The following is a 25,946-nucleotide window of genomic DNA, read 5'->3' as shown; positions in this document are numbered from 1 at the left end:
CAGATGGATCTGGTTTCTAGGATAATCAAACTCTGTGAATTTGTCACTAGGACCGCTTTATAAAAATATATTTCATGAATATTCATTGCAGAGCTGTGGCATGCCTATAGACAATATGGTCACGGCCATAGGCACCACTATCGAAGGGTGCCATGTGCCACATCTCAAAAAAGATATAGTTGCAATGGAAAAGGTACAGAGAAGGGCGACCAAAATGATAATGGGGATGGAACAGCTCCCCTTTGAGGAAAGGCTGAAGAGGTTAGGGCTGTTCAGCTTGGAGAAGAGACGGCTGAAGGAGGATATGATAGAGGTCTTTAAAATAATGAAAGGTCTTGAATGAGTAGATGTGGATCAGTTATTTACACTTTCGGATAATAGAAGGACTAGGGGGTCACTCCATGAAGTTAGCAAGTAGCACATTTAAGACTAATTGGAGATAATTCTTTTTCACTCAACGCACAATTAAGCTCTAGAATTTGTTGCCAGAGGATGTGGTTAGTGCAATTAGTGTAGCTGGGTGTAAAAAAGGTTTGGATAAGTTCTTGGAAGAGACGTCCATTAAATGTATTAATCAAGTTGACTTAGGGAATGGCCTCTGCTATTACTGGCATCAGTAGCATGGGATCTTCTCAGTGTTTGGGTACTTGCCAGGTTCTTGTGGCCTGGTTTGGCCTCTGTTGGAAACAGGATGCTGGGCCCTTAGTCTGACTCAGCATGGGAATTTCTTATGTTCTTATTACTAATTGTGGGATCTGGATGGAGGCCTGTTTCTGATGCCTGGGGCTCAGCTCAAGCCCAGGCCAGACACAGCTATTATTAGCAACAGTAACATGGGATAGACTTAGTTTTTGGGTAATTGCCAGGTTTGTATGGCCTGGATTGGCCACTGTTGGAGACTGGATGCTGGGCTTGATGGACCCTTTGTCTGACCCAGTATGGCATGTTCTTATGTTCTTATGCTTAAAATTTGGTTTTATATGTGTAAATGCACTTTACCCATGAGATGCAAAAAATAATGCATGCATTATGGTGTTACAGCCCTAACCCTACAATAATGCCCTAATGCCATTTGAAAAATGACCCTGTATGTTAATTGCCTTGACTACATCTTTTGGAAACAGATTCCATAACTTGATTGTGTGCCAAGTGAAAAAATACTTCCTACAATTTATTTTAATTCTGCCAGTTGCTAGTTTCATAGAGAATCCCCTAGTTCTAATTTTGTCTGGGAGGATAAATAACCATTCCCTATTTACCTGTTTCATCCCACTCATGATTTTATAGGCCTCTATCATATCTCCTATCAGCCATCCGTTCTCCAGGCAGATAAACTAGAAATGAGCTTCGTTTTTCCGTGTCGGGTTGGGTTTCGGTTCGGGCGCTACATGGGAAAATTTTGTTTTCCCATGGGTTGTTTTTCGGCGGTATGGATCGGGAAAAACAAAGCCAAAAAACAAATCGAAAAAAAAAAATGAATCGGAAAACAACCATCCCAACCCTTCAATTTTACTTTATTACAACTCCCCCACCATCCCTATCCCTCCCCAAGACTTACTAAAAGCCTTGGTGGTCCAGTGGGGTCCCGCGAGCAATGTCTCCCTCTCGGGCCGTCGGACCTACCACAAATCAAAATGGCACCAATGCCCTTTGCCCTTACGATGTGACAGGGGCTACCGGTGCCATTGGTTGGCCCCTGTCACATGGTAGGAGCAGTGGACGGCCAGCACCTTCTTAGAAAATGGCGCGGGCCATCCATTGCTCCTTCCATGTGTCAGGGGCCGACCAAAAGCACCAGTAGCTCCTGTCACATGGTAAGGGCAAAGGGCTACTGGTGCCATTTTGATTCCTGGCAAGCCCGATGGCCCGAGAGGGAGACATCACTCGCGGGACCCCACTGGACCACCAGGGCTTTTAGTAAGTCTTGGGAAGGGATCGGGATGGTGGGGGGGGGGGGTTGTAATAAAGTAAAATTGAAGGGTTGGGTGGTTTTTTTTTTTTTTTTTTAATAAATGTGCCCCTCCCCCTCGCACTAACCTGAAAAATGAATTTTCCCCAAACTTCGGGGAAAATCCGTTTCGGGGTTCGGGTCCCCCGAACCAGGATGAATTAGACAATTTCATTGAAATTGCCTAATTCGTGATAAATGAAAGCACATCTCTATGAAAAACCCTGACCTGTTTAGCCTTTCCTCATACGAAAGCTTTCCATTCTTTTTATCTTCTTGGTCGCCCTTCTCTGTACCTTATTTAGTTCTGCTTATCTTATTTTGAGATGAAGTGACCAGAACTGCACATAATACTCAAGATGTGGTCACACCATGGATCTATACAAAGAAATTATGATATTCTCAGTTTTGTTCTCCATTCATTTCCTAATAATACCTAACATTCTATTTTCCTTTTTGAGTGCTGCTCTGCACTGAGCCAAAGATTTCAAGGTATTGTCCACAATGACTCTGAGGTCCTTTTCCTAGATAGTGACTACTAACACAAAACCCAGCATCATGTACTTGTAACTAGGATTATTTTTCCCTACATGCATTACCTTGCACTTCTCCACATTAAATTATATCTGACATTTAGATGTCCAATCTCCTAATCTCACAAGGTCTTTCTGCAGTTGTTCACAATCCACTGCTATTTTAATAACGTAAAACAATTTTGTATCATCTGCAAATCTGGTCACCTAACTTGTTGTTCCTTTCCCAGATCATTTATGAATATGCTAAAAGGACAGACCCCAGGGGACTCCACTAATGACCATTTTCCATTTTAAAAATTGATCATAGAAACATAAAAATATGACAGCAGAAAAAGATTGTCTGGCCCATCCAATCTGCCCATCCATCCAATTCATTTAGCATTATAATTCTCATCACTTCCTTAGAGATCCCCTATATATATATCACATGTTTTCTTAAATTCAGATACTATTTTTTTCTCTACCACTTACACTGGGAGACTGTCACACACATCCACTGCCCACTAAAGAAATATTTCCTAAGATTACTCCTGAGCCTACCCTTTCAACCTCATCTCATGACCCCTCATTCTAGACCCTCCTTTCCATTGAGTCCTACCCTCTGTTTCCTGTCTTTTATCCAGTTACCAATTCACAGTAGTTCATTTGCTCTGATCCTATGACCCCCCAGTTTTCTGAGAAGACTTTTTATGAGGGACTTTTTGAAATGACTCCTAAAAATCCAAATACAGTATTTCAACCAGCTCACCTTTATTTAATAATCCACATGTTTATTTACACCTTCCAAAGATCTAGTAAATTGGTAAGGCAAGACTTTCCTTTGCAAAAACCATGTTGACTTTCCCCCATTATACCATGTCTATCCACGTAGTTAATAGTTTTGTTTTTAAGAATAGGTTTTACCATTTGGCCCAACACTGATATCAGACTCACCAGTCTATAGTTTCTTGGATCACTTATGGAGCCCTTTTTAAAAATTGGCATCACAGTGACCACCCTCCAGTCTTCAGGTATCATGACTGTTTTAAATGATCCTGAATTCCACTGAGAGCTAGATCTAATGTGGTTCAACCCCTCTGGTTTGTTCCATGACCAACTGCTGCATGAAGGCATCTAGAAACTTTACCTCCCTTGCATGCCTGATGTGACATTTATGCAATCAATACTTGGATAATTAAAGTCTCCGATTATTATTACAGTGCCATTGTACTAGCCTAATATTTGTTAGGTTTTACAATCTGTTTCCTCATCCTGGACAGGCAGGAGGTAGTATATCACCACTACTATACTCTTCCCTTTTACCTTTGGAATTTCTGTTCACAAAAATTCCAGAGTACACTTTGTTTCCTGTGAAACTTTTATTCTGCTTGACTCTATGCCATCCATAACCTGTAGTGCCATCTCTCCAATCATTTTTATTGCTCTGTTTAGATTAAATATTATTTAAAAATGAACTAAATGAACTTTTTTCAATAAAAATTCACTTTTTTGGATAGCAGAAGTATGAATTTTTATGGAAAATTATGCAAATTTGCTACATAATCTTGAAAACATCTGCTGTAAAAAACCGGGAGCTCTGATTATAGCAAAAATATAAGCCAGTTCTACTGGCTTATATTATGTTATGCTTGTATTTACATGTAGTTCTGTACTAACAGTCAAATATAGTAGCATGATGAAATATAAACTCAAAAGTATTGAGACAACTTACTACACTCAATGGTTTCAGAAATATACATAAATCCTACAGAAATATGCTATCCTACTGTAACTGATGAGATTTCTAAGCCCCTCTATTTTAAGCAGACAGAAGTATGTGAAGGTTCTGACGTACTGCAATGTGCCTCGTCACTCCAGTCATCACAGTCATTGAAGCCGTTGCATAACAATTTCCTTGGGATGCAGATTCCAGTGGCACACAAGAAAGTCTCCTGTCCTCCACAAACCACTGAAAGGAGAAGAAACAGATATGGATGAGTTTTGCAAGCTGAGAAGACCCTCATATATATTAAGTTTTCAAATATGCTTTGAATTTGTCATATAGGGGATAATTTTGTAACAGCCCATATAAATTTGCAAGCTGTAACATGCACAAGTTACAACAATTTTCAAAGAAAACTTTGAAAATTACTCCAGCAAAACTATTTGTACATAATTACACCTGCTGCTACATGCAGGTGGTTTTGCCATGAAAATTTTTATGTTTACTTTTTAAAATCAAAAATTATACATGTAAAAAAAACTATACCCAGAGTCTGCCCCCTGCAACACCTCATTCAAAGTTGAATGAAAATGCACACATACAGGTCTTATATATATACTTTTACCCAAATAGCAGATTTCACCCCTGGAAATTCTTTTTAAAATTACCTTCTTGGTTAACAAATTCATGGTTTCCACAAGATACTCACACTGCTCTTACATCATTCACAAAATAGGCTTTACTAGCATCATACCAAAATCGAGAAGAAATGTATTACTTGGTTGATAATGATTTCTAGTTGACCTAGAGTTAGACACCAGTTTTATAAAGTCCCTGCGGTAAACAAAAGTCTTCCCTGTTCACATGACTGTTTCTTTTAAATGATGCTAATCCAATCAACACATAACATCTTTTCTGCTCTACCAAATCCTTTTAAGTTGTATGCACTTCTTTCTTTAAGCCTTATAGTCACACCTGCAGAATATAGTCAAAAGCTCAAATGCTTCACGTTTGAATTCTTACCCTGGTCCAGTTAATGGTACTACATGCAACCTACAAAACACTTCAGCAGACTAGGAACATAACATCCATAAAATATTAAAGGAAAAAAATGTTTAATACTTAACCCTTAGGTATCTGAACACTCTTTCACAGTGTATTTGATGTTTAGTAAAGCACACTTAAAGCCTATAGGTTTGCTACCCATGGAAAAAACAATAATAGCTGGTCTAAATGTCATGATTGACACAATCAATAGGCATTCAAGAAATTAGACCAATGACGCTTAGCATGGTGGTAGATTTTGGTGTGTGTACACTGTGTAGCATTAATATTGGGCTGAATTAGAGTCTTAGATGAATGGCTGCTATTTTATATCTGTTATTATCCTGAGGGTAAACTGTTCACTAGTGGATTTTGTCTGATAATTAGGCTTGTCCTGAGTCTTATGTAATTTTATGTTGGTTAGATTAGAATTTCATTATTTGACCTGTGCTATGGCTGTTTTATCTGTATTTATAAAATGCTATTTGGATTTTGTATGTTATTTATTGTTTAGTGTTTTAATTAATGACTATCTTTGTATTGTATCTTAATAGCTGTCATGTGTTTAATGCACTGAACATGGAAAATGTGGCTTATAAGTAGTACATTGAAAATTGAACTTTATTTACTAATTTCAACTTGATTAAAACTTCAGAGTCATTTTCTCAAAACAAGTACAAAATAATATGTTGTGTCTTTGATCTGAAAAAATGTGTTAAAAGGTTTGTATACAAAGATAGAGTATGGGCTGAATATTCATAGCCCTTTGTGTATATAAAACACATTTTGATGTAGGTAAATAGCTGTTATAAAATTGTCGCTGGCGCAGTGCATGTTAAAGTATGTGCATAATCTGATCTCATGCTGAGTTTTACCCACACTGGGAGGAGACAGTCATTGGGCAGAGGTTAGTTTTATTAATTTAGTTAACTGCAATTCCTTGAAAATAACACGGTGTATAATTTAAAAGATAAATAATTTAAGTATGTTTTTTAATTGTAAACTGCTTAGTTGTCTTTTCTATAAGTGGTCTATCAAACTGAATAAATAATAATAATAAATAAATATGATACAATACAAAACAAAAAAACATAATACTAACCAATAAATAACACAAAGATACAGTAATAAATATATATAAATAATTTTCACAATAAAGCTTAGTAATACCAAAGCTTAGTAATATCAAAGCAAAGCTTAGAAATATCAACGATGACTTAAAACACATCCCCAGGTAATATTAAGTAAGATTCTGAATATATATATTCAACAGAACACAAAGTTATAGCCTTCACATAATCACAATATAAAGCATAAAATAAACATAACAAAATTAAGAACTGAAGGCTTGTGCATAAAATCATGCTAAAGTTTTATTTAGCTTGCTGAACTAATTATTTTTAAAATAAACTATTTTTCTTTAGGAACACAACTTTGATGTGGACATTGAGGTGAATTAGGGAATGTGCGAATAAGTCGGGCTCATGCATGCCGCGCGGATTTTAAAAGCCGTCCAGGTACATGCATATCTCCCACAGTGCACACTTCTCCAAAGATTTGAAAAAGGGGTGGGGGTGGGCATACACATATATCACTGATACCTCCCTTCAAAGCACACACATACCTCTGTTTACAGTTTGATATGCATATCTTGTATGCCTTAAAGAGCATTTAAATTTGCTTTTGATACTTAACTACCTGATGAATTGTTTAATGACATTTGTATATCCCAGTGCTGCCTTTACTTCTGTTTTGAATTGTTTTTTTTATCTGAGCTGAGTTTTTTTCTCTATCTTATTTTATGCTATATTTCTTGCTGTCAGTTAGAATCATCAAAAAGTGTTACTAATGCATTGATAACAAAAAGGAGCATGTTTATGGGAATTTTTGCACCATGCAGTAACTTGCTGCTTCGCATTGCAGTAAACTTATTTTTCGGCAAGAGAAAGAGAGAGAGAGAGACTAACTATCAAGAGCCATGTAATAGGTCGAGGTGAGGTGTTGGTGGTGGTTTCGGGTTTATGGGCCAGTTTCGCATGTAGAGTGAGATATAGGAACAGCATAGTACACCTTGGTGAAGATTTCACGTTATTTTGAGTGAGGAAAGTCTCAAAAAGATGAGATTTCTACTATGTTCTCTCACCCTAGCTTGATGGACTCTATAACAGGGTACCATCAAGCTAGGGTGAGGAAACACAGTACAAAATTTCATCTTTGTGAGATTTTCCTCACTCCAAATGATGTCAAATCTTCACCAAGGTGTACTGTGCTGTTCATACATGTCACTCTACATGCCAAGCTGGCCCCTAAATCCAAAACCACCACCAACACCTCACCTCGACCTATTAGATGACCCTCCTTTAGAGATATAAATAGGTGTACACAGTGATGCCTTCTCCAGAGGCTCTGGCTTTCTCACTCTTTCTCTCTCTCTCTGAGCCCAAAAGTAGACAAAATGCAATTCCAAAAATTTATCACAAATTGTGTTATGGCCATTTTAGGCATATCACACAGCCTAACACCAGGGAAAAAGGTGTAGTTATTTCTGGCATTAAAACCATGCAATAATACCCCTCATGTAACTAAATTCCACCTCTCTAAAAGAATTTGCATTCATACCATGCATTATGAACACTAACACATGCATTAATACCATAACATATTTTGATGAATGACCCAGTTAGATTGTTAGTTATATTTTCTGTCTGTTAACTGTATTATTTGATATATTTATCAGTAATTTTACAGTTTATAGAAAAAAAGCAGTTTATAATGTGATTAAAGAAATAAATAAAAGAACTGACATCATACACTAGATATACAAATAACATTTTAAAAAAAGGACAGGGAAAAGCCACTTAGCCACTTCCTGGACACTACTGAGGGTTTGATAATGGTGATGGAATACAGTGTTGTGGGCATAGACCCTTAGGCCGAGGTGGAATTGGCACAACCTGCAGGGAGGAGCCCTGCAGGTCTCCACTGTTTGCAGGAAAAGCTTCACCAATACCAGCCCATGTTCCCCTTAGATTGAGCGCTCGGGTGGCAAGGCCAGCTGGACTTAGGTGCAGGCCTCTGTGGCGGTGAAGATCCATTATATGGGAGATGTTGCAGGCCATCATGAGAAGAGGCAGAGTCAGAGATGAGCAGCGGTCAAGGCAAGTGGCGGATAGAGTCATACAGGCTGTGGTCAAAGGCAGGTAGAGTTCACGTAGAATCATGGTTCAGGCAGTAGTCGGTAGCAGGCGGAGTTCAGTCAGAAACCGTAAACGGGCAGTGGTCAGAGGCAGGCAAAAGTCAAGCAGCATCAATGTCCAAACCAGGGTCAAGCCAGAAGTCCAATTCGAGAAGAAAAGGAATGAAAGGGAGGGCAAGAAGGAGAAAGGACCTCTGGAGGAGGACAGAATGCTGAAGATAGACAAGGAGAAGACTGACTACGAAGATAGGAACTCAACACAAACCAGACTGCCAATGGAACCAGGAACAGGACACAGGAACTCAGGAACACACAGCAGGAGTCAAGAACCAGGAAACAAGATGCAGGAACTAGGAACCAAGAACGCAGAGGCAAAACACTATTCCAATGGAGTCGATCTTTTGCCAAGGTGCTGAAGGGACATCCAAGAAGGCCTTGTATACTGAGGAGGCTATGAGGTCATGAGGAGGCACCTCTGGTGGATTCCCACCGCTGGCCCTTTAATTTGCCAGCAGTCGGTGTGCGCATGCCCTAAGGGCAGCAGCACCAGGAACAGCGGTGTCCTGCCGCGAGCATTGTGCGGCGTGCTGTCAGGCCGCGGCGTGCCTTGTCGCCACATTGGAGGAGGAAGGCTGGGGCGTCTGTGGGCTTTGCGAGTTGCCGAATGCAACAAATAGTTAGGTTACATTCTTCCCTTCCTGGGCCTGCTGGTGATCATTCTCTCCTCCTGCTGCTACTGTTGCTGTACTTGTAACTGCAAAAACAGCGTGTCATTGTGAGGCTGCAAAAGAAAAGAAAAATAAATAAGAGAGTCCATACTTAAACTCCTTCTTGAATTTTTATTATTATTATTATTTATTTGACTTGATTGATTGCCATTTCTTACTACAGTAAATAAAGACAATTTACAATTTTAAAAAAAACCTTTCTAACATCAACAGCTCACACTGCATCAACAGATAATATGACAGAACAGACAGTTGAAGGGAATGGCCAAGAAAGCATACAATAATACAGTAAAGAATCATAAAAGGATAGTAGAAATCAGAGCATTATAGAAGTTGACAACACTGTAACCAGTGACATCTGATAGTGCTGCAAACAAAGATAACCAAGCTAGTCACACCTTGAAGAACACTGACTGAGAACACTCATCCTGACATTAGCACATGACACACATGCATGCATCTTGTTTAGAACATGAAAGTCAGATTGGTCATGCAGCTGCTTGACTGGATACACACATGCGACACATATGCACATAACTAAAAGAGTAACCATGCTGTCATATAAGCATGTACCATAGACAGCACATGAATTCACACTGATGGCCATACACACACACAGAGCCATGCCAGCATGTGAAATAGCAAAAACATTGTACTCACTGCTCGGCTATAAAATGATAAGCCATAGCTTTCCCCTGACATGAGATATGAATCTGGGTCCTCCTGACAATATCTGGATGAGGGTGCTATGGCTGCTTTCAAGCAACAGTAACAATGTCTTCCTCTGCCCTATGCTGGTCTGAAAAAAAAAAAAAGCAAGGAAAATCAAATCATTCAATATACACTTAAATATCTAACCATTGTAAGTCTGACATGACTTTTAACTCTAGTTATTGACTATTATTACAAGCTTTCACAGACAGTACATAATCCTTCACTTATATTTCATCCTTAGTCATGTCACTTTTTAAGGATGAGGTGTGGTTTTATTTATTTTACTGTGTAGTCTCATGATTATGTATGTTTCTTTCATACACCACCTTGGGCATCCCTTTTTGGGTCAGGGATGCGGTTTCTATAAAATGTTAAATAAAAATAAATAAATAAATAAAGGAATAGAAATACTTAGATGAAACATAACAGATCAAAGACAAGTACTTACAGAGATTGGCAGGAGGATTCTCCATAACTCCTTTGAAGTCCAGTTACTGGCTGCAGAATACCAGTTAGAGGTACAGAGATAGCCTTAGCCTCCAGATTACAAACTAACCCATTTACTCCCATTAAGTGGCCCATTCAGGCAATGATGAAAATCACGTGAGGCGCAACACATGAGATTCTTCTATGCATTCAGTTTAATCCGGCTGATATGATAAACGATTTCACTAAAGGTAGGATAGTGATAAATTTCCTACCCATTTGGTCTACCAATGATGGAGCTGTGGTAATCATTCTCATGTGTTGCTGAGTGAGTGATCTTCCTATTTTATGACCAACTTTGCTGATCTCAAGGTTTATACAGGCCGTAGTTTGGTGTGATACTATATCTGAAGGAGCTGATTGAAAGGGCGCCTTCCTAGTGACTTCAACGGGGGCATGAGACACAAGTGTCATCATTATGTCTTCTGTCTGCAGATGTCTCCACTCCTAACATGGCACTTGGTTCTCACATGACTTTCTTAAGATATGCAAACTTCTGAGCCAAATCTTTAAACAAGGGATGTGATTCTTTGCCAAAAATTAATGAATAACTTTTGACCATAAAAGCTGAATTTGGGTAAGCCAAATCTAATCTTTACTCATCTATCATTTAGCTACAACAGTTGCTACCTTTTATGAGCCCCAGCTGATAAACTATTTTATTCTTCTAAATAATCTCTTGGCAGAGATTCAGTTTCATTTTTAGAAACTAAGAAATATTACATTGTATTTCTATTGAGAAGGTATTCTGATGTTTTTGGAAGTTGAGGCCTCTTTTTTATGTAAAAGAATACATTTCTGAAGTTAGTTATTTCCATCCTTTTATTTTTAGCGGTCTTTGACAGAATACAAAAACCCTTCGAGCTGAGGTTACCTGAAGGCCTCTTTGTGTATTTTCCTTTTGATTCACGCTTAGTGGCCTGAAGCTTGCTTCCACTGAAACCTTCCATTCAGTAGACAGGAGAGCGTCCCCCTGTGAGAAGGCAGCAGATTCCAAACACATGCTTCATCTGTTCTGCCAGCGAAGCCAATGAATTGTAGGACCAAACCATCTGGTGTCCAGACTTGCGATAACCATTTCTCCAAGGCTTACACATTTACGGTATTGCTGCGAGAAGATCCTACTGGCGCTCCTGCAGGGTGAATTCTTTATTTGTTTTTACAGCAAAAATTAAAAATACAAGTCGTGAAAGCACACCTGCTCCTGCAAAAACATTCACTGAACTCTGTCAGGATTAAGGATGGTGAAGAGAAAGTGAATTCATTTCAGTAGCCATAACATAAGACGCATGTTTACCAGAAGCTGTTCTATATCTTTAGGGCTCCAGTTTTAGGTTCTTCTGTTGGATGATGATAATGATCACTCCATGCTAAAGAACTGCTAGGAGCAATCAGCAACTTTCTAGTTATTGCATTATTTATTTGTCTATTTTTTTCTTAGAATATTAAAAGTAAGTAATTGACTGTGAGATCAAAACAAAGACATGTAGCACAACTGATTTAGGATCATTGAAAACAGATTTTTACATAGATAATGACACCAAAAGTTCATTTTTTTTTTAAAAATGCTTTTCATTCAGGTAAAGTTAATAAAATAACCACAATACTAGCCTTTTGTTCATAATTCCTCTGCACTGGCCATGATCCTTTGTTTTTTTTTATTACTATTAATTTATTTGGTACACTGCTGTACCCAAATCTTTGAAGGGCAGAAATTTCAAAACACAAATAAGAAAACCAGAGGTAATTATTACAGAAGCACAAAACCTGACACCTGATGAATGTGAAATGCTGGAGTGAAGACCATCACTTCCCTACTGGAAGCGTCCGCAGCTCTTACCATTTTCCTTCTTACCCTTCCTGTGTTAGGTTTGCTGGCCAACACATTTTGTTCCAGCCTCAAAGCTGTTAAGACATCTGGCGACTCTTCTATGTAAGCAATTCAGTCATGCATAATTTACTTGGCATATACAGCAGGTAGTAAAAACATGACCTTTTCATGCTTTGTCTTCCCTACACCTTGTGCTGTTCTGCTATTAAAGAGGTCTGGCTATCAGTGACTGGCAGGAACACAGTAGACATACAGTATGCTGCACCAAAACAGTGATGTCCTACCCCCAAAAGTATTTAGGGGAAAAAACCATAACCACCCACATAGTTACTGCTTTCTTTTCATCCCACGTTCTATTTCTGTTACACAAAAGAAGCTGAAGCAGTCCTCTGTTACAGCAGAGACAGCAGTGCATAAATGTTTCTGAAATCTCCCGTACTTCACTAACCTTTTGGCCTTTCCAGAAAATTGCACTGGGTCATATGTACAGTAATGAAGTTTCTCCTACTTAAATATTGGGGGAAAAGGCTCTGTTAAAAGTCAAATTCATATTAAGTTACTATTTTTAAAGAACAAGCAGATAAAACAGCAAGAGATACACAGCTTTTCCCCTTTGCTTACATTTATAATCCTCTGTCCCATTTAACGTACCTATTTATTTATATGAAGGATGCAGAATGCACCCTGCACAGTGATGTGTTTCAAGATCATCTGTGCTTCAGGGAGTCAAGTGTTTCCAAATTACTCTGCTACAGTGCATGAATCTGCAGCATATGTCTTTGTCTGTAAAGTCTGGCCGGTGGCAGGAGAGCCATTTGACCAGCCACACTCACCACGGTACCCTGCCAGCCGCTTCCTGATGCCTTGCTCCTCAGATGCCAATGTGGCTAGGATGCCACCATGCTGCTCCTGCCCCAGGCCTCCAGGGCGTGCATAGGTGCCACACAATGCATCTTAAAGGTCCTGTGGTGGAAACTTTCCTCGGGCACTCTCTTATGATGTCAGCCAGCCCGGGAGATTTAAGGAAAAGCTGTGCAGCAATTCAGCGCTTCAGCAAGAGGTCCTCCTGCCTTGCAGTGTGTTGCTATCTCTCTGAACCTCGTTGTTCTGCCTTGCCTTGTTGCCCTGCTGTGCCTCCTTGTCTTGATCCTGCCTTGTACTGTCTTTATGTTGCCTTGCCCTGTCCGCCCTGCCTCGTCTTGTCTGTCTTGGCCTGATTCCCGGTTCTGACTTCTCCTGCAGATAGTCAGATACTGACTACTCTCTTGTCTGCTGCCTGGTTCTGACCTCTGCTACAGGCAGACTATTCCTCTGGACTTCTGCCTGCCCCGACCTTGGTCCGGATCCAGATACTGACTCTCGCTGCCTGCCCAGGACCTTGGCCTGGACCCAGACCCTGCCTACTCGCTGCCAACCCTGACCTCTTCCTGTATCCTGACTTCAGGGGGGCAGCGATACTTTCAAAGCTCATTAAGTTTGACAGTAGGAGTCTCTCATAATAAATATATAACTGTTTCAAAATGATTTGGTTCTGCTTGGTGATGACTATAATGCTAATACCACGCTTCCCTTTTTTTCAATTTGTACAATGTAATGAAACCACAATACATCAAGAGTTATTTTTCAGCATGTATTGGACATATAAATGGCAGATGAAATTTAATGTGGGACCCCTCTCGCGAAAAAACATTGTGGCTTAGTGCATCTAGGTTGAATTTAGCTGGATAAGTTGGACTTGCTATTGAGCAGGTCTATAAACTTATCCATCTAGTTCCTGATATATTCAGCAGCACGAACACACTGCCGAATATCCCAACCAAGTTTGCTAGATATGTTTATCTGGCTGACTTGTTCAGGAAGATAGCAGCTGACTATTAACCTCCTAGAGTCCATCACGGTGTTCAACAATTTGAACTACAAAAAAGTGGGAGCATTTCTGAGAATACTAACCTGGAGGTTCTGGATTTCAATCTCCTACCTAAAAACTTAAATTTATCCTCTAGGTCCTCCCTCCTGCACCTTCCTATGTCCTTTGTAACCACATTTTAAAAATAGCATATAGTCAACTAGGAATAAAGTTCTGAAGGAAATAAGCTGCATTCTGGAATCATTATGACTAGAAATTCCATATGAAAATGCTGATGACTCAAAATTATTCAAAGTTGTCAAACCACAAGGGGATTGTGAGAAATTGCAAGAGGACATTGCAAAACTTGGAGACTGGGGACGCAAATGGAAAATGAAATTTAATGTAGACAAGAGCAAAATGATGTACTTAGGGGTACATTTTTTTAAAAAGCGCGAGCGCGTATTTTTGTTCACGCACCAGGCGCAAACAAAAGTACGCCGGATTTCAATAGATTCACGCGTAGCCGTGCGTATCTTTTAAAATCTGGGATCGGCGCGCACAAGGGGGTGCACATTTGTGCACCTTGCGCGTGCCGAGCCCTGCACGCGCTGCCTGTTCCCCAGGGACATCGCACTGCCCCGACACGCCCCCCTAGCAAAGCCCCGGGACTTACGCACGTCCCGGGGCTTGTGCGCCTTGCTGAGCGGCCTCAGAGGGAACTTTCCTTCCGCCTCCCCCCACCTTCCCCTCCCTTCCCCTACCTAACCCAGCCCCCCAGCCCTATCTAAACCCCCCTACCTTTATCGCAAAAGTTACCCAGGGGCTGGTCCGGAGGCCTCAGCCACGCCCCCCAGAACGCCCCCTGGACGGCACCACGCCCCGGAACGCCCCCCGGAATGCCCCAAACATCGCACTGCCCCAACACGCCCCCCTAGCAAAGCCCCGGGACTTACGCACGTCCCAGGGCTTGTGCGCCTTGCTGAGCGGCCTCAGAGGGAACTTTCCTTCCGCCTCCCCCCACCTTCCCCTCCCTTCCCCTACCTAACCCAGCCCCCCAGCCCTATCTAAACCCCCCTACCTTTATCGCAAAAGTTACCCAGGGGCTGGTCCGGAGGCCTCAGCCACGCCCCCCAGAACGCCCCCTGGACGGCACCACGCCCCCGGAACGCCCCCCGGAATGCCCCAAACATCGCACTGCCCCGACACGCCCCCCTAGCAAAGCCCCGGGACTTACGCACGTCCCGGGGCTTGTGCGCCTTGCTGAGCGGCCTCAGAGGGAACTTTCCTTCCGCCTCCCCCCACCTTCCCCTCCCTTCCCCTACCTAACCCAGCCCCCCAGCCCTATCTAAACCCCCCTACCTTTATCGCAAAAGTTACCCAGGGGCTGGTCCGGAGGCCTCAGCCACGCCCCCCAGAACGCCCCCTGGACGGCACCACGCCCCCGGAACGCCCCCCGGAATGCCCCAAACATCGCACTGCCCCGACACGCCCCCCTAGCAAAGCCCCGGGACTTACGCACGTCCCGGGGCTTGTGCGCCTTGCTGAGCCTATGCAAAATAGGCTCGGCACATGCAGGGTTTTTTTTTTAAGAGTTACGCGCTTAAATTATGCGCGTAACCCTTTTAAAATCCGCCCCTTAGGGAAGAGAGCCCCAAATTAAAAGCTACAAAATGAAAAGTTCCACATTAGGAGTTACCACTCAGGAAAAGGATCTAGGTGTCATCATTGAAAATATGTTGAAATCTTCTGCTCAGTGTGCAGAGGCAGCTAAGAAAGCAAATAGAATGCTAGGGATTATTAAGAAAGGAATGGAGAGTAAAACAGAGAATATCACAGTGCCTCATCTTGAGTACTGTTTTTAGTTATGTTCCCCACATCTCAAGAAAGATATGGCAAAATTAGAAAAAGTTACAGAGAAGAGCGACCAAGATGATAAAGGGGATGGAACAATTCCTCTATGAAGAAAGGCTAAAGAAGTTAGGACTCTTCAGCTTGGAGAAGAGATGGCTGAGGGGGGATATGATAGAGGTCTATAAAATAATGAGCGGAATGGAACAAGTAAACGTTAATCAGTTGCTTACTCTTTCAAAAAGTACAAAGATGAGGGGACACACAATGAAGTTACTGGATAATGCATTTAAAACTAAAAAGAGAAAATATTATTATTCAACACATTTAAGCACTGGAATTCATTACCAAAGGATGTGGTGAAAGCTGTTAGTATAGCTGTGTTTAAAAAAGGTTTGGACAAGTTCCTGGAGAAAAATTTCATTAACAATTATTAAGGGAGAGTTGCAGAAATTCACAGCTTATTCTTGGGATAAGCAGCTTGGAATCTATCTACCCCCTAGGGATTCTGCCACGTACTTGTGACCTAACTTGGTCACTGTTGGAAAAAGGATACTGGGTTTGTTTGTCCCTTGGTCTGACCCAGCATGGCAAGCTTTATGATTTTATGTTCTTATGAGATGGGGAAAAGTATAATAGTGGAGATATAAATACCATCCATCTGGCCAAGATGAAGAGAAAGACTGAAATTCTAACACATTAAACAGGCCAATACAATTGGCAACACAATATTAAGGGGAGATTTCATTTACTCCAATATTCATTGGATCAATGTCTCATCAGGACATGTCAGGGAGGTAAAGTTTCTAGATATCATTACTGCTTTATAGAGAAGCTGGTCTTGGAACTGATTAGAGAGGAATCTAATTTAGATGTAATTCTCAACAGAATGCAAGATCTGGTACAAGGGATAAAGTGGTAGAGCTATTTGGCAATAGTGATAATAATGAAAACAAATTTGACAATCACTGGAAGGAGGATATCAAGTAAAACTACTGCAGTAGCATTTAACTTTAAAAAACTGAGGAAATTAATTAGAAAAAAACTATAAGTAGCAGTTGATAGGGTAAAAGGTTTGCATGTAGCGTGGAGATAGTTTAAAAATGTAATCTTGGAAGCCCAAATAAAATATATTTCATGCATTTAAAAAAAGGTTGAATGAAGACCAAATGACTGCCAAAATGGTTAAATGGTGTAAGAATGTCACTATATGCATCAGAGTCTTCTCAGACCTGGATATATGATGTCAGAGAGAGAGCGGGAGTGTGTAGTGTTCCCTGATACTCCCCAGTGGATGGTGTGTTCAGAAGGGTTTCCCAAAAGTGTCCTTCTCCTCTATCCCCTGTCCTAAGAAGGTGGCTGGGACCCAAGGATGACATTCACAGGCCCTAGGCACTTGGAAGATTTTCTTGGGATCCTAGGAGGATCTTGAGAGGGAAGTAGGATCTTATGGAAGAGGGGAGTTAGTTCTATTCCCCTCATCTACTTTGGGAGATTTCCTCATTGTCTGAATTCTAAAAAGTAGAGTCCTTACTGGAGACAAAGAGAGGATTCCCAGTACTGAAACCTTGCTTCAAAGCTGCTGTATGAGAGGAGTCTGCAGGAGCTTATCCTTGCCATTGCAAGAGAGATTTCCAGCATACTACTGAACTACTAGCATCTGAACCTAGGAACAGGTATTGCTTCAAGGGGAGCCTAGAGATGACACCGCCCAGAACAGTATACTGAATGGGAATCTAAAAGATAGGATCCAAGACTGCAGAGGATATCTGTGATTTTACCAGTGTTACAATCGGCGCCTCACAGGAGAGCCCCATGACCCGTCTCACTCACCCCCCATGTAGCTGGGCCCATCCGTGGTCAGCACACAACCCCCTGCTCCGAACGCTGCCCAGCATAGCCCAAGATGCTGCAAGTTGCCACTCCCGTCACCATCTTTTAGGCATGCTCGCATGCGTATGCATGCACTATATAGGCCTTATGGCAGGAAATGCTGAGAAGTGCCCTCTGATGAAGGCCGGGTTGCGCGAACAAATCTACTCCCGCACGCACCTTATAAAGGTTTAGCCTAAGGGTTTCCTAAAACCTAAATACTCTGAAGCCAATCATAGTTCTTTGCTTTGAAAGTTATGAACTTTTCAGTCACTCCATGTCCTTCAGTCCGAGAGACTCAGTTGCCCACCTGGCATACATTTGGATGCCAGGTGTGGAACTTATCCAGTATCATACTTGGGTGAAGAGAAAAGAGACACCAAGCTGGTGCTCGCCCAGAAATACAGCAAAGGAGGTATCTATGGTACAGAAGAGATGGAGAGGAGTGAAACTGGAGGATAAAGATCAAGCAGTGAATTTCAGTTATCAACAAGAAGAAAGCTCCTTCGAAGGGAGGAACCTTGTCAGTTACCCTAGAAGAAGCCCTAAAATCCAAGGGGTTATAGAGGGGAATCAAAGTTATCGATTAAGGAAATATAGATTCACAGATTTACTATTTAAAGTTTGTATTTTAGATGCTAAAGTAAACTGTACAAAGTGATACATTATTCATGATAAGAAAATTCTTTAGAAAAGTTTTATGCTGAAATATCAGTAGTATCCAGATCGATTATTGGCACTTGGAAGATTAAAGTACACCTAAAGCCTTGGGTCTTGTATGTTTGTCCTTCCCCTCCAATGAAGAAACTTCATAGGGGTTTAGAAGAGTGAGTTATTGACTTATTCTCCATACTGAATATGGCCCATGTTCACCTTTAGGAGAACCTGGATTTGGAGTTGCATACTTATTTTCATATTTGAGTAGCAACAGCAGTAAACTTACTGTGGGCCACTGTAATGGCCCACAGTAAGTTTACTGCTGGTATTTAGTGTGCTGGTATTTAGTGTGCATGAAGATATGTATATAAACCCTACCTAATTATCAACAATGTTTATGTCAAATTCCATATCTACAGAACAGAGAAAACATTATTATGATCACTCCCATTAATGGGAGTGGCCAAAGCAAAAAAGAGAAACAGAGAAAAAGAAAAAATAATGGATTGCAGAAATCAGCAGATGTCACACTTGCAACCACACTTGCAACCAGACACACACACATATGGGTAGATTTTAAAAGGTGCGTGCGGGAGTAGATTTGTTCGCCCAACCCGGCGCAAACAAATCTACTCCCGATTTTATAACATAAATTATATTTACATAAATCTATTTACAAAAACACAACGATTGACATTAGTTATTCTTCGTTCCAATTTCTAATCCTATTCACAGTGCCTCAGCTAGATCTATTTTACTTCAAATGCCTGATAGAGCCATGATTTCACTTGTTCATGAAATCACAGGTAGTCTTTGCTCAGATCTCATGTGGCAATTCATTCCAGATAATTGGTGCAATACCGCAAAAGCTAAGTTCCACATGGTAGCCATTTGGGGGAAGGAGAAATTATTTGTATATATATAACCCTCTTTCTCTGGATACTCCCTGAAGAAAGCAAGGGACCACCTTTGAGTACTGCAGAGAAGGGGAAAAACTGGCTGCAGACCCAGATCAAGATTCTTCCAATGGAGAACAGCTCAATGTTACAAGGCCCAAATTGATGACCATCTAATCTTTCAATATAAGAAGTTCATACAATGAGTGTAGATCCAAAACAAAATAATATAATACTGTTGTAAAAATCAAGTTAAATAGTACAACAGTAGAAAAAAGTACAGATAAAACTGTTCTTCACATAAATCAATAGACAGTAGTCAGTAGAGAAAAATCACCAGAAGTCAATTTCTCAGGCTGCTTGAGTAATAGATGTGGGAATTTAGACTTCCTTTGCTCCCTACGGACTTCCTCTCCCTTGGTTCCCCCTCTTGGAACTTGAAATCCTCTTCTTCCACAGACAATTTGTATCACAGTACCTGGTTGATTGTGCTCAGCCTTCCAGATGAGTCTCCTCCCTTTGAACTGGTGAAAATAACTCTCCTGACCACTTCTGGCTGAGCTCCTCCTGGAACTCCTTCCAGCCCATATGAGAAAATAAACACATTATCTCATGTGGCAAGAAAAGTCAATATGCCCTCTCCTCTCATAGAGCCCTAGACAGCACAGCCACTTGCTAACTCTCTAGTTTTCCCATCAACTCCCCAGTGACTTATGGAATCCCCTTCTTAATTTTAGAGCAAATACCTACCCTCTTGGGATAGTATGCAACTATCACTCAGAAAAACTCTACTTCCACTGAAAAGTTCTACATTCTAAACCAATGGAGAAGCTTACTGGGATAGATAGATAGATAGATAGATAGATAGATAGATAGATAGATAGATAGATAGATATTGTGAAGACCTGTTGGGAAGTTCTTCTCTCCATTAGCAAGGGGCTTTGCTGAGCTTCTTGCACTACCTGTCTGGTCCTCCCAGCTCTATGACTTGAACTTCCAGCTGTAGCTATCAACTTCCTTTTTGGATTTAGTTATATTTGAGCCTCACAGTCTGCATTTGACCAGAGCTTGGTTATGTCTTGGTCCTACTTTGCAGTCTAAGACTCTAGTCATGTTTGCCTTTCTTTGTAACCTTACATTTGGGCCTACTCTCAGGCCTATGTTTCTTGTTGCTGGTTTGTCCTATATTGCTTCATGCATCCTGTGTTCCTGTAGTGGTCCTACATGGCTTCTGTGGGTGCCTTCCTGTCTCCTGGTTCCTGCAGCAGTCTTGCCCTGCTTCTATGGGCACCTTCATGTTTCCAGGTTTGAATTCATCCTTGTCTCCGTGTGTGCCTTGTGTTTCCTGAGGGGAAGGTGGCCATCACAGGCAGAAAGCACCTTATTCCTGCTCCAGTCAACCCGCCACTCTTGTCTTGCCTGTGCAGCCTGCTCCTGACTTTGGGATCACACCCTCAGCAGAATATACTATCACATATATAAGCCCTTGGAAACTAATGCTGAACATTCTTTGCAAGTTCATTAGAAATATTAAAGTACTTTTTCTACATAATAAAAATGTCTATTTTTATTTTAATTTGCTTTTTTCTAGTTTAGTTTTAGTTTAATAAGGATTTATTAATCGCCAACGCCTAGGCACTAGGCAATTTACATAATAGTGCATTCATAATCAGATAAACATGGAAACAGAGCAATAACAATGTCAATAGAAACCAACAAAACCATGAGGGCTGTTTCTGATATGACATTCAATCAAATGCCTGGATTAATAAAAAAAGCTTTAAGAAGCTTTTAAAAGTCTTGGTACATTAAGTTTGCCTGATAGTTGCTGTCAGAGAGTTCCATAAATTTATAGCTGCCACTGAGAATGCACAGTCCCTGGTTTCAGTGAGACAAGCTAGCTTTGCAGATAGGACATTGAGTAACCCCAGCTAAGATTACCTTAAATTCCTTGTGGCTGGTAAATTCAAAGTAGGGCATTAATTCAGGGAAATGTTGTTACTTTCAACAATTTTTGAAGTATAAGAAACCTGAAGTGGATTCTAAACTGGATTGGTAGCCACTGAAGCTTATATAAGACTGGGGTAATATGTTCATTGTGTTTTTTGCCTTCGATAAGCCTGGCTGTTGGGTTTTGTAGTAGCTGAAAGGGTCTGAGAGTGGTAGTTGGTAATCCCAGATATACTGCATTGCAATAGACCAATAAGGGAAACATAATGATTTGAACCACTAGTCGAAAGTTAAAGTAGTCAAGAAATTTTTTTAGGCCATAAAGAATATGCAGTTTGAAGAATCAAAATTTGATCACAGTTTTTAGAAGATGCCGGAAAGAAAGAGTGGAGTCTACCAAACACCTAAACTTTTGACATATGGTTGAAAGGCAAAGGTGGCATTACCAATAGAAATAGTAACAGGAACAGGTTTAGCAAAGGAACATTGAATGGTGAGGAATTTGGTTTTGCTGATACTGAGGGTGAGTTTGTCATGGTGTAGCCATTGCTTGAAAGTAGAAAGACATAACTCAAAATTGTTGCCTATAGATTTGGACTGTATAATTGTTTTTCAGTGTACTTAAATGAAACTGTGTGGTAACCGAAATGTGAGTAAACATTTTTTTACTGTTGTTTTATTTATTATTAGTTTATTTGCTTGACTATTTGCATTATTTATTTGTTAAATTTATAATCTGCAATATACAACACTATTGATCTATGTGGCTTATGGTACAAAAACATGCATAAAACGTTTAGCATACCAACAAAGATTTTATAGTATTTAAAATATTTCATGTTACACCCCACAAGCTTGTTTAAAAGATCCTTTTAAAAAATTTATTTAAAAATGTTCTTCCATTTTCCTCAAATCATTAGAAATTTGATTCCATGTCTTAGGGCCTTTAATAGAAAAGACTCTTTTTCATATTTCCTGATATTTATAATCCCTAAAATTCAGTTTCTTTAAGTACCAAGCTGACATCATGACGGGAGCACACTCACTTCCTCCACACAAATCCAGATATTGGCTATAATCAGAGGACTCGCTCTGCATGTCAGGAAAGGGATAATATGGGTCATTTTGTAATAAAACTGATAATATATAACCCAGGTAGGCAAGACATGCGCTTAAACCAGGTCTTCCCCCCCCCCCCCCCCCCCCCAAAGAATACTCAAACACCTTAATGGCGTTGTAAATAGGCCGCAGTTTATTGAACTACCCGAGCCCGGGTAACATAACATCATTATCATTAACATTGCAAACCGTTCAACCCCTTTTCTCCCCCCCCCCCCCACCCTGTCCTCTATCACCTCAACCAGTGGTAAAGTTATCATTCCCCACCCTCTTTGCTCGCCTCGCCCCCCAGCGATGGCAAGCTTAGGCCTAGAGCATAGCCTTCCCAAGCTCTTTTGGCCGCTCGAGCAGCAGCCCCCCCCAAACTGCCCGAGACACCCCCCTGCCCCCCAATTAATCTTACTTCTTCTCCCATTACAGCATGGGCTCAGGTTTCCTGCCATCAAAAAGGACATAACCCCTTTTTATGTCTTTGTTCCCCACTGCGGCATTTACAATCCCCCAATTACCTTCTCCAGACCTTCCTGCAGGTCACATTAAATAGGTCCATACCCACGTTCGATACGTGGACACTGTCACTGCAAACAAAACCCTCCCCAACTCCCCACGACCAGTCCATGTTGCATGCTGAAACCCCCCTCCCAAGCCCATCCACCGCTTCATTTGCTTATTCATTTTGAACCCCCCCCCCCCCCCCCCAATTCCACAAAGCCCTGGTCTTTAAATTTCAATCTCACTATCATGTCAGACCAGCCCAGCTTAATGCTGGGCCACCTTATTATGACCTGTGGCCAAGTCCATTTTCATGCACATTAATAAGTCCCCTACCGGACTTTGTTCCTATTGTCGTTCCCGCCCAAGTGATTAAAAGTATATTGGGGCACACCCCACGAGTCTATCTGCTCCCTCAAGAAGGGCAAGAGTTCATGGCCCTGTCTGCTGAACCATTCCAGCGTCCATTATGTTGATCCAGCTCCAACTGCTCCCCCATAGGGTCGTCTCATCGCCCATCTCTGCGCTCGATGCATGAAACGAATGGCCCACAATCCAGGCACACCCTGCCACTGTACACACCCCCTGCGGTCGCTGAAAAGTAAAATCAACAATTACTACCCGTCACTCCCACCCCCTTATCACAGCCCTCGCCCTCCCCCACACCATTCTTGCTTCCCTTAAGACTTCATATAACCCCAGAATGGCCCGCGACCTCCATCACCCTATGCCTTTAATCCCATCCACCGATATCCCCCCCTTCTGCCACCGAAGTGGCTGCCCCTATAAGGAAGAAATGCGAGCTGTACGCTCCTGCATCCCATCCCCATCCTTGCCACCACCATACTCAACACCTTGTTAATTGAAATCTAGTTAACCGGGGACCTGTCCTCATGCACTAACAACGGGCCGGGGACATCCGGCTGTGATGCCCGAACTCCTGCAATGTCCTTCTTCCGGGCACACCCAAGGGTTCTCCACCTGTACTAACTGGATGTATCGACCCTTCCCCAGTTGATCCGTCTTGGACCCTATGCAAAAACAAGGTAACCTGCCCCCAATTCACACTCACGTCCTCTACCCGCAAACCTGTATCTTTGCCCCCTCTCCCCGACCTCGCCACCAACTCACTGATCCTCATGGCCAACAAGAAGGCAACCCTGAATAGTAATACCTCATAGACAGACCAACATACCGTACTCAATTGATTAGTTAAGTGCAATAAATCCCCATAATGAATCAGCTTCCATCTATCTCCCGTATGATCCATTCCCCTCCTCCAATCTCCCATCACCCTCTTCACTAAAAGCTGATCAAAGGAATCCCCCATCCCTTCAATTTCTGAAAAAAGGAAAACCCCGCTACCTGCCCTTGCACCACCATCACTGTGTAACCCTGCCGCTTTGCCCACAATATGAACTGTACTATCAACTCATCTGCCACAGGCCCCCCTACCCATCCCATCCTCTCCAGAAGGTAGCTATGGTTTTGTGTCCCGAAAGATATGTCGCCCATGTGGCTGGCGCCACCGACTGCTGAATCAATCTCTATACTTCGGCCACTGGCTTCGCATGAGGGGCCACTTCTCAAAATACCTTCCATTGAAAACAAGAAAAAGCATCAGCTATCACATTATGCACTCCCGGAACATGTTTTGCCCTTATGTTCACATTCCCCTCTAAGCATAAAACCACTAATTCCCGCAACAACCCTGAAACCCTTGGACAATGAGCCAATCTGTTGATGACCTGCACAACCCCCAAGTTGCCACACCAGAAAATTACTGTCTTATTCTGCAACTCCAAATGATTAACACCACCACCATGGGGAATAGTTCTAAGAACATGATATTCTTTGTCATCCCAGCCTCTACCCAATTGTCTGGCCATGGCTGGGCGCACTACTACCCTTTGAAATAGACACCAAAACCAAAGGCACCCGCCACATCAGAAAACAACTCTATTTCCTGATTCGACATCTCCTCCTCCGTTATCATGCGCACTCCATTGAACGAATCCAAGAATACTTTCCATACTGCTAAATCCTCCTTAATCCGCCTTGTTACCCTCGAACGGCCCCGCCAGTCTACCCATCCACAATTCACCTTCCAGCTTAACTTTCAACACTTGTGCTAGCCGTACCACCAACCTCGCCTTTTTTACCCTGCCCCCAAACCCAGGCCCCCTATAAGGTATTTTGAACCCCTCTGCAAAACCATTAAAAAAGAAAGACGCCACACTACAATCTGGATAGAGCTCCAGCCAACTCTCCAGCTCCTGGGGAAGATGCTTTTTCTGAGCGCCTATAACAGCTTGCCCCCCTTTGAAAGGGCAGCACTTTGGGCCTGGCCACACTTGGAGGCTGGGTGGGGAGTGTTGCACGTTGAGCATGCATGCTTGAACTTGCAATCCGGGAACAGGCAAGTCGCCTTGTTGAATCTCCAAGAAGCATCGTGGCTCCCTGCCAAACTTCTGCCTCCCACTTCCCCTTTTTGCCCCATCCCTGAACCACAAAAGGAGCTACTCCCCACCCCACCGCTGTTTATACTCTCCTGCCCCATGAGCCCCCTGCTCGTTTAACATTCCCCGCACTTTTTTGGTCATTTGCGTCAACCATAAATTGATGTCCTGCGTTCCCCAAGACATATATCTGTTCCCCGCCATCTTATCTCTAAACTTCTCATCATAATTTAGCCAAGCCCAGCCTGCATAATCTTGAAAAGCCCCTACTATGCTATCCCCATATGCCAGTAAGGCCCCATATTGCTGCGGCTCATAGTGACCAACTACACTCGCTAACCTGAAGAACCCTCTAATCCAGTTCAAAATGTTTTTGGACACCTTAAGACCATCCCTCCTACATGTCTTACTTTTCTTTTTGTCCTTTTTTGCTCCCCGCCTGCCCTCAAGAAATTTAAATATGTTTACATATTTATGTATCTTAATCCTCCTATGCAACTTACTCAGCACCCCTTCCCATAACTCAGTCAACGAAGCCAAGGCTGGGTGTCCCATATCATTTCTAGGACCCTCCCCCTCACCTCGCCCATGAACACTCGAATCAGAAGTAGACGACCGC

At 41.8% G+C, this 25,946-nt stretch overlaps 1 protein-coding gene and 1 long non-coding RNA gene across 2 annotated transcripts in view; both read right to left on the bottom strand.

The window, feature by feature from the left end:
• LOC115082055 (atrial natriuretic peptide-converting enzyme-like) overlaps positions 1-25,946 on the bottom strand; it is a gene marked incomplete at its 5' end in the record, with an annotated part of 217,134 nt that overhangs the window by 170,519 nt on the left and 20,669 nt on the right. The window contains one exon of the mRNA XM_029586317.1: positions 4,319-4,432. Coding sequence (XP_029442177.1) covers positions 4,319-4,432 — 114 coding nt within the window. The remainder of the gene's footprint in view (positions 1-4,318; positions 4,433-25,946) is intronic.
• LOC115082054 lies at positions 7,511-12,805 on the bottom strand. The gene is made up of 3 exons (XR_003854063.1): positions 11,229-12,805; positions 9,815-9,953; positions 7,511-9,207 (listed from the first exon to the last, which is right to left on the bottom strand). It is a non-coding gene; the product is annotated as an uncharacterized LOC115082054 (long non-coding RNA).

The sequence above is a fragment of the Rhinatrema bivittatum genome, unplaced genomic scaffold, assembly GCF_901001135.1.
Source record: "Rhinatrema bivittatum unplaced genomic scaffold, aRhiBiv1.1, whole genome shotgun sequence".
NCBI lineage: Eukaryota > Metazoa > Chordata > Amphibia > Gymnophiona > Rhinatrematidae > Rhinatrema > Rhinatrema bivittatum.
Note: the sequence above shows the minus strand (reverse complement) of the source record. Positions and strands in the feature narration are given on the sequence as shown.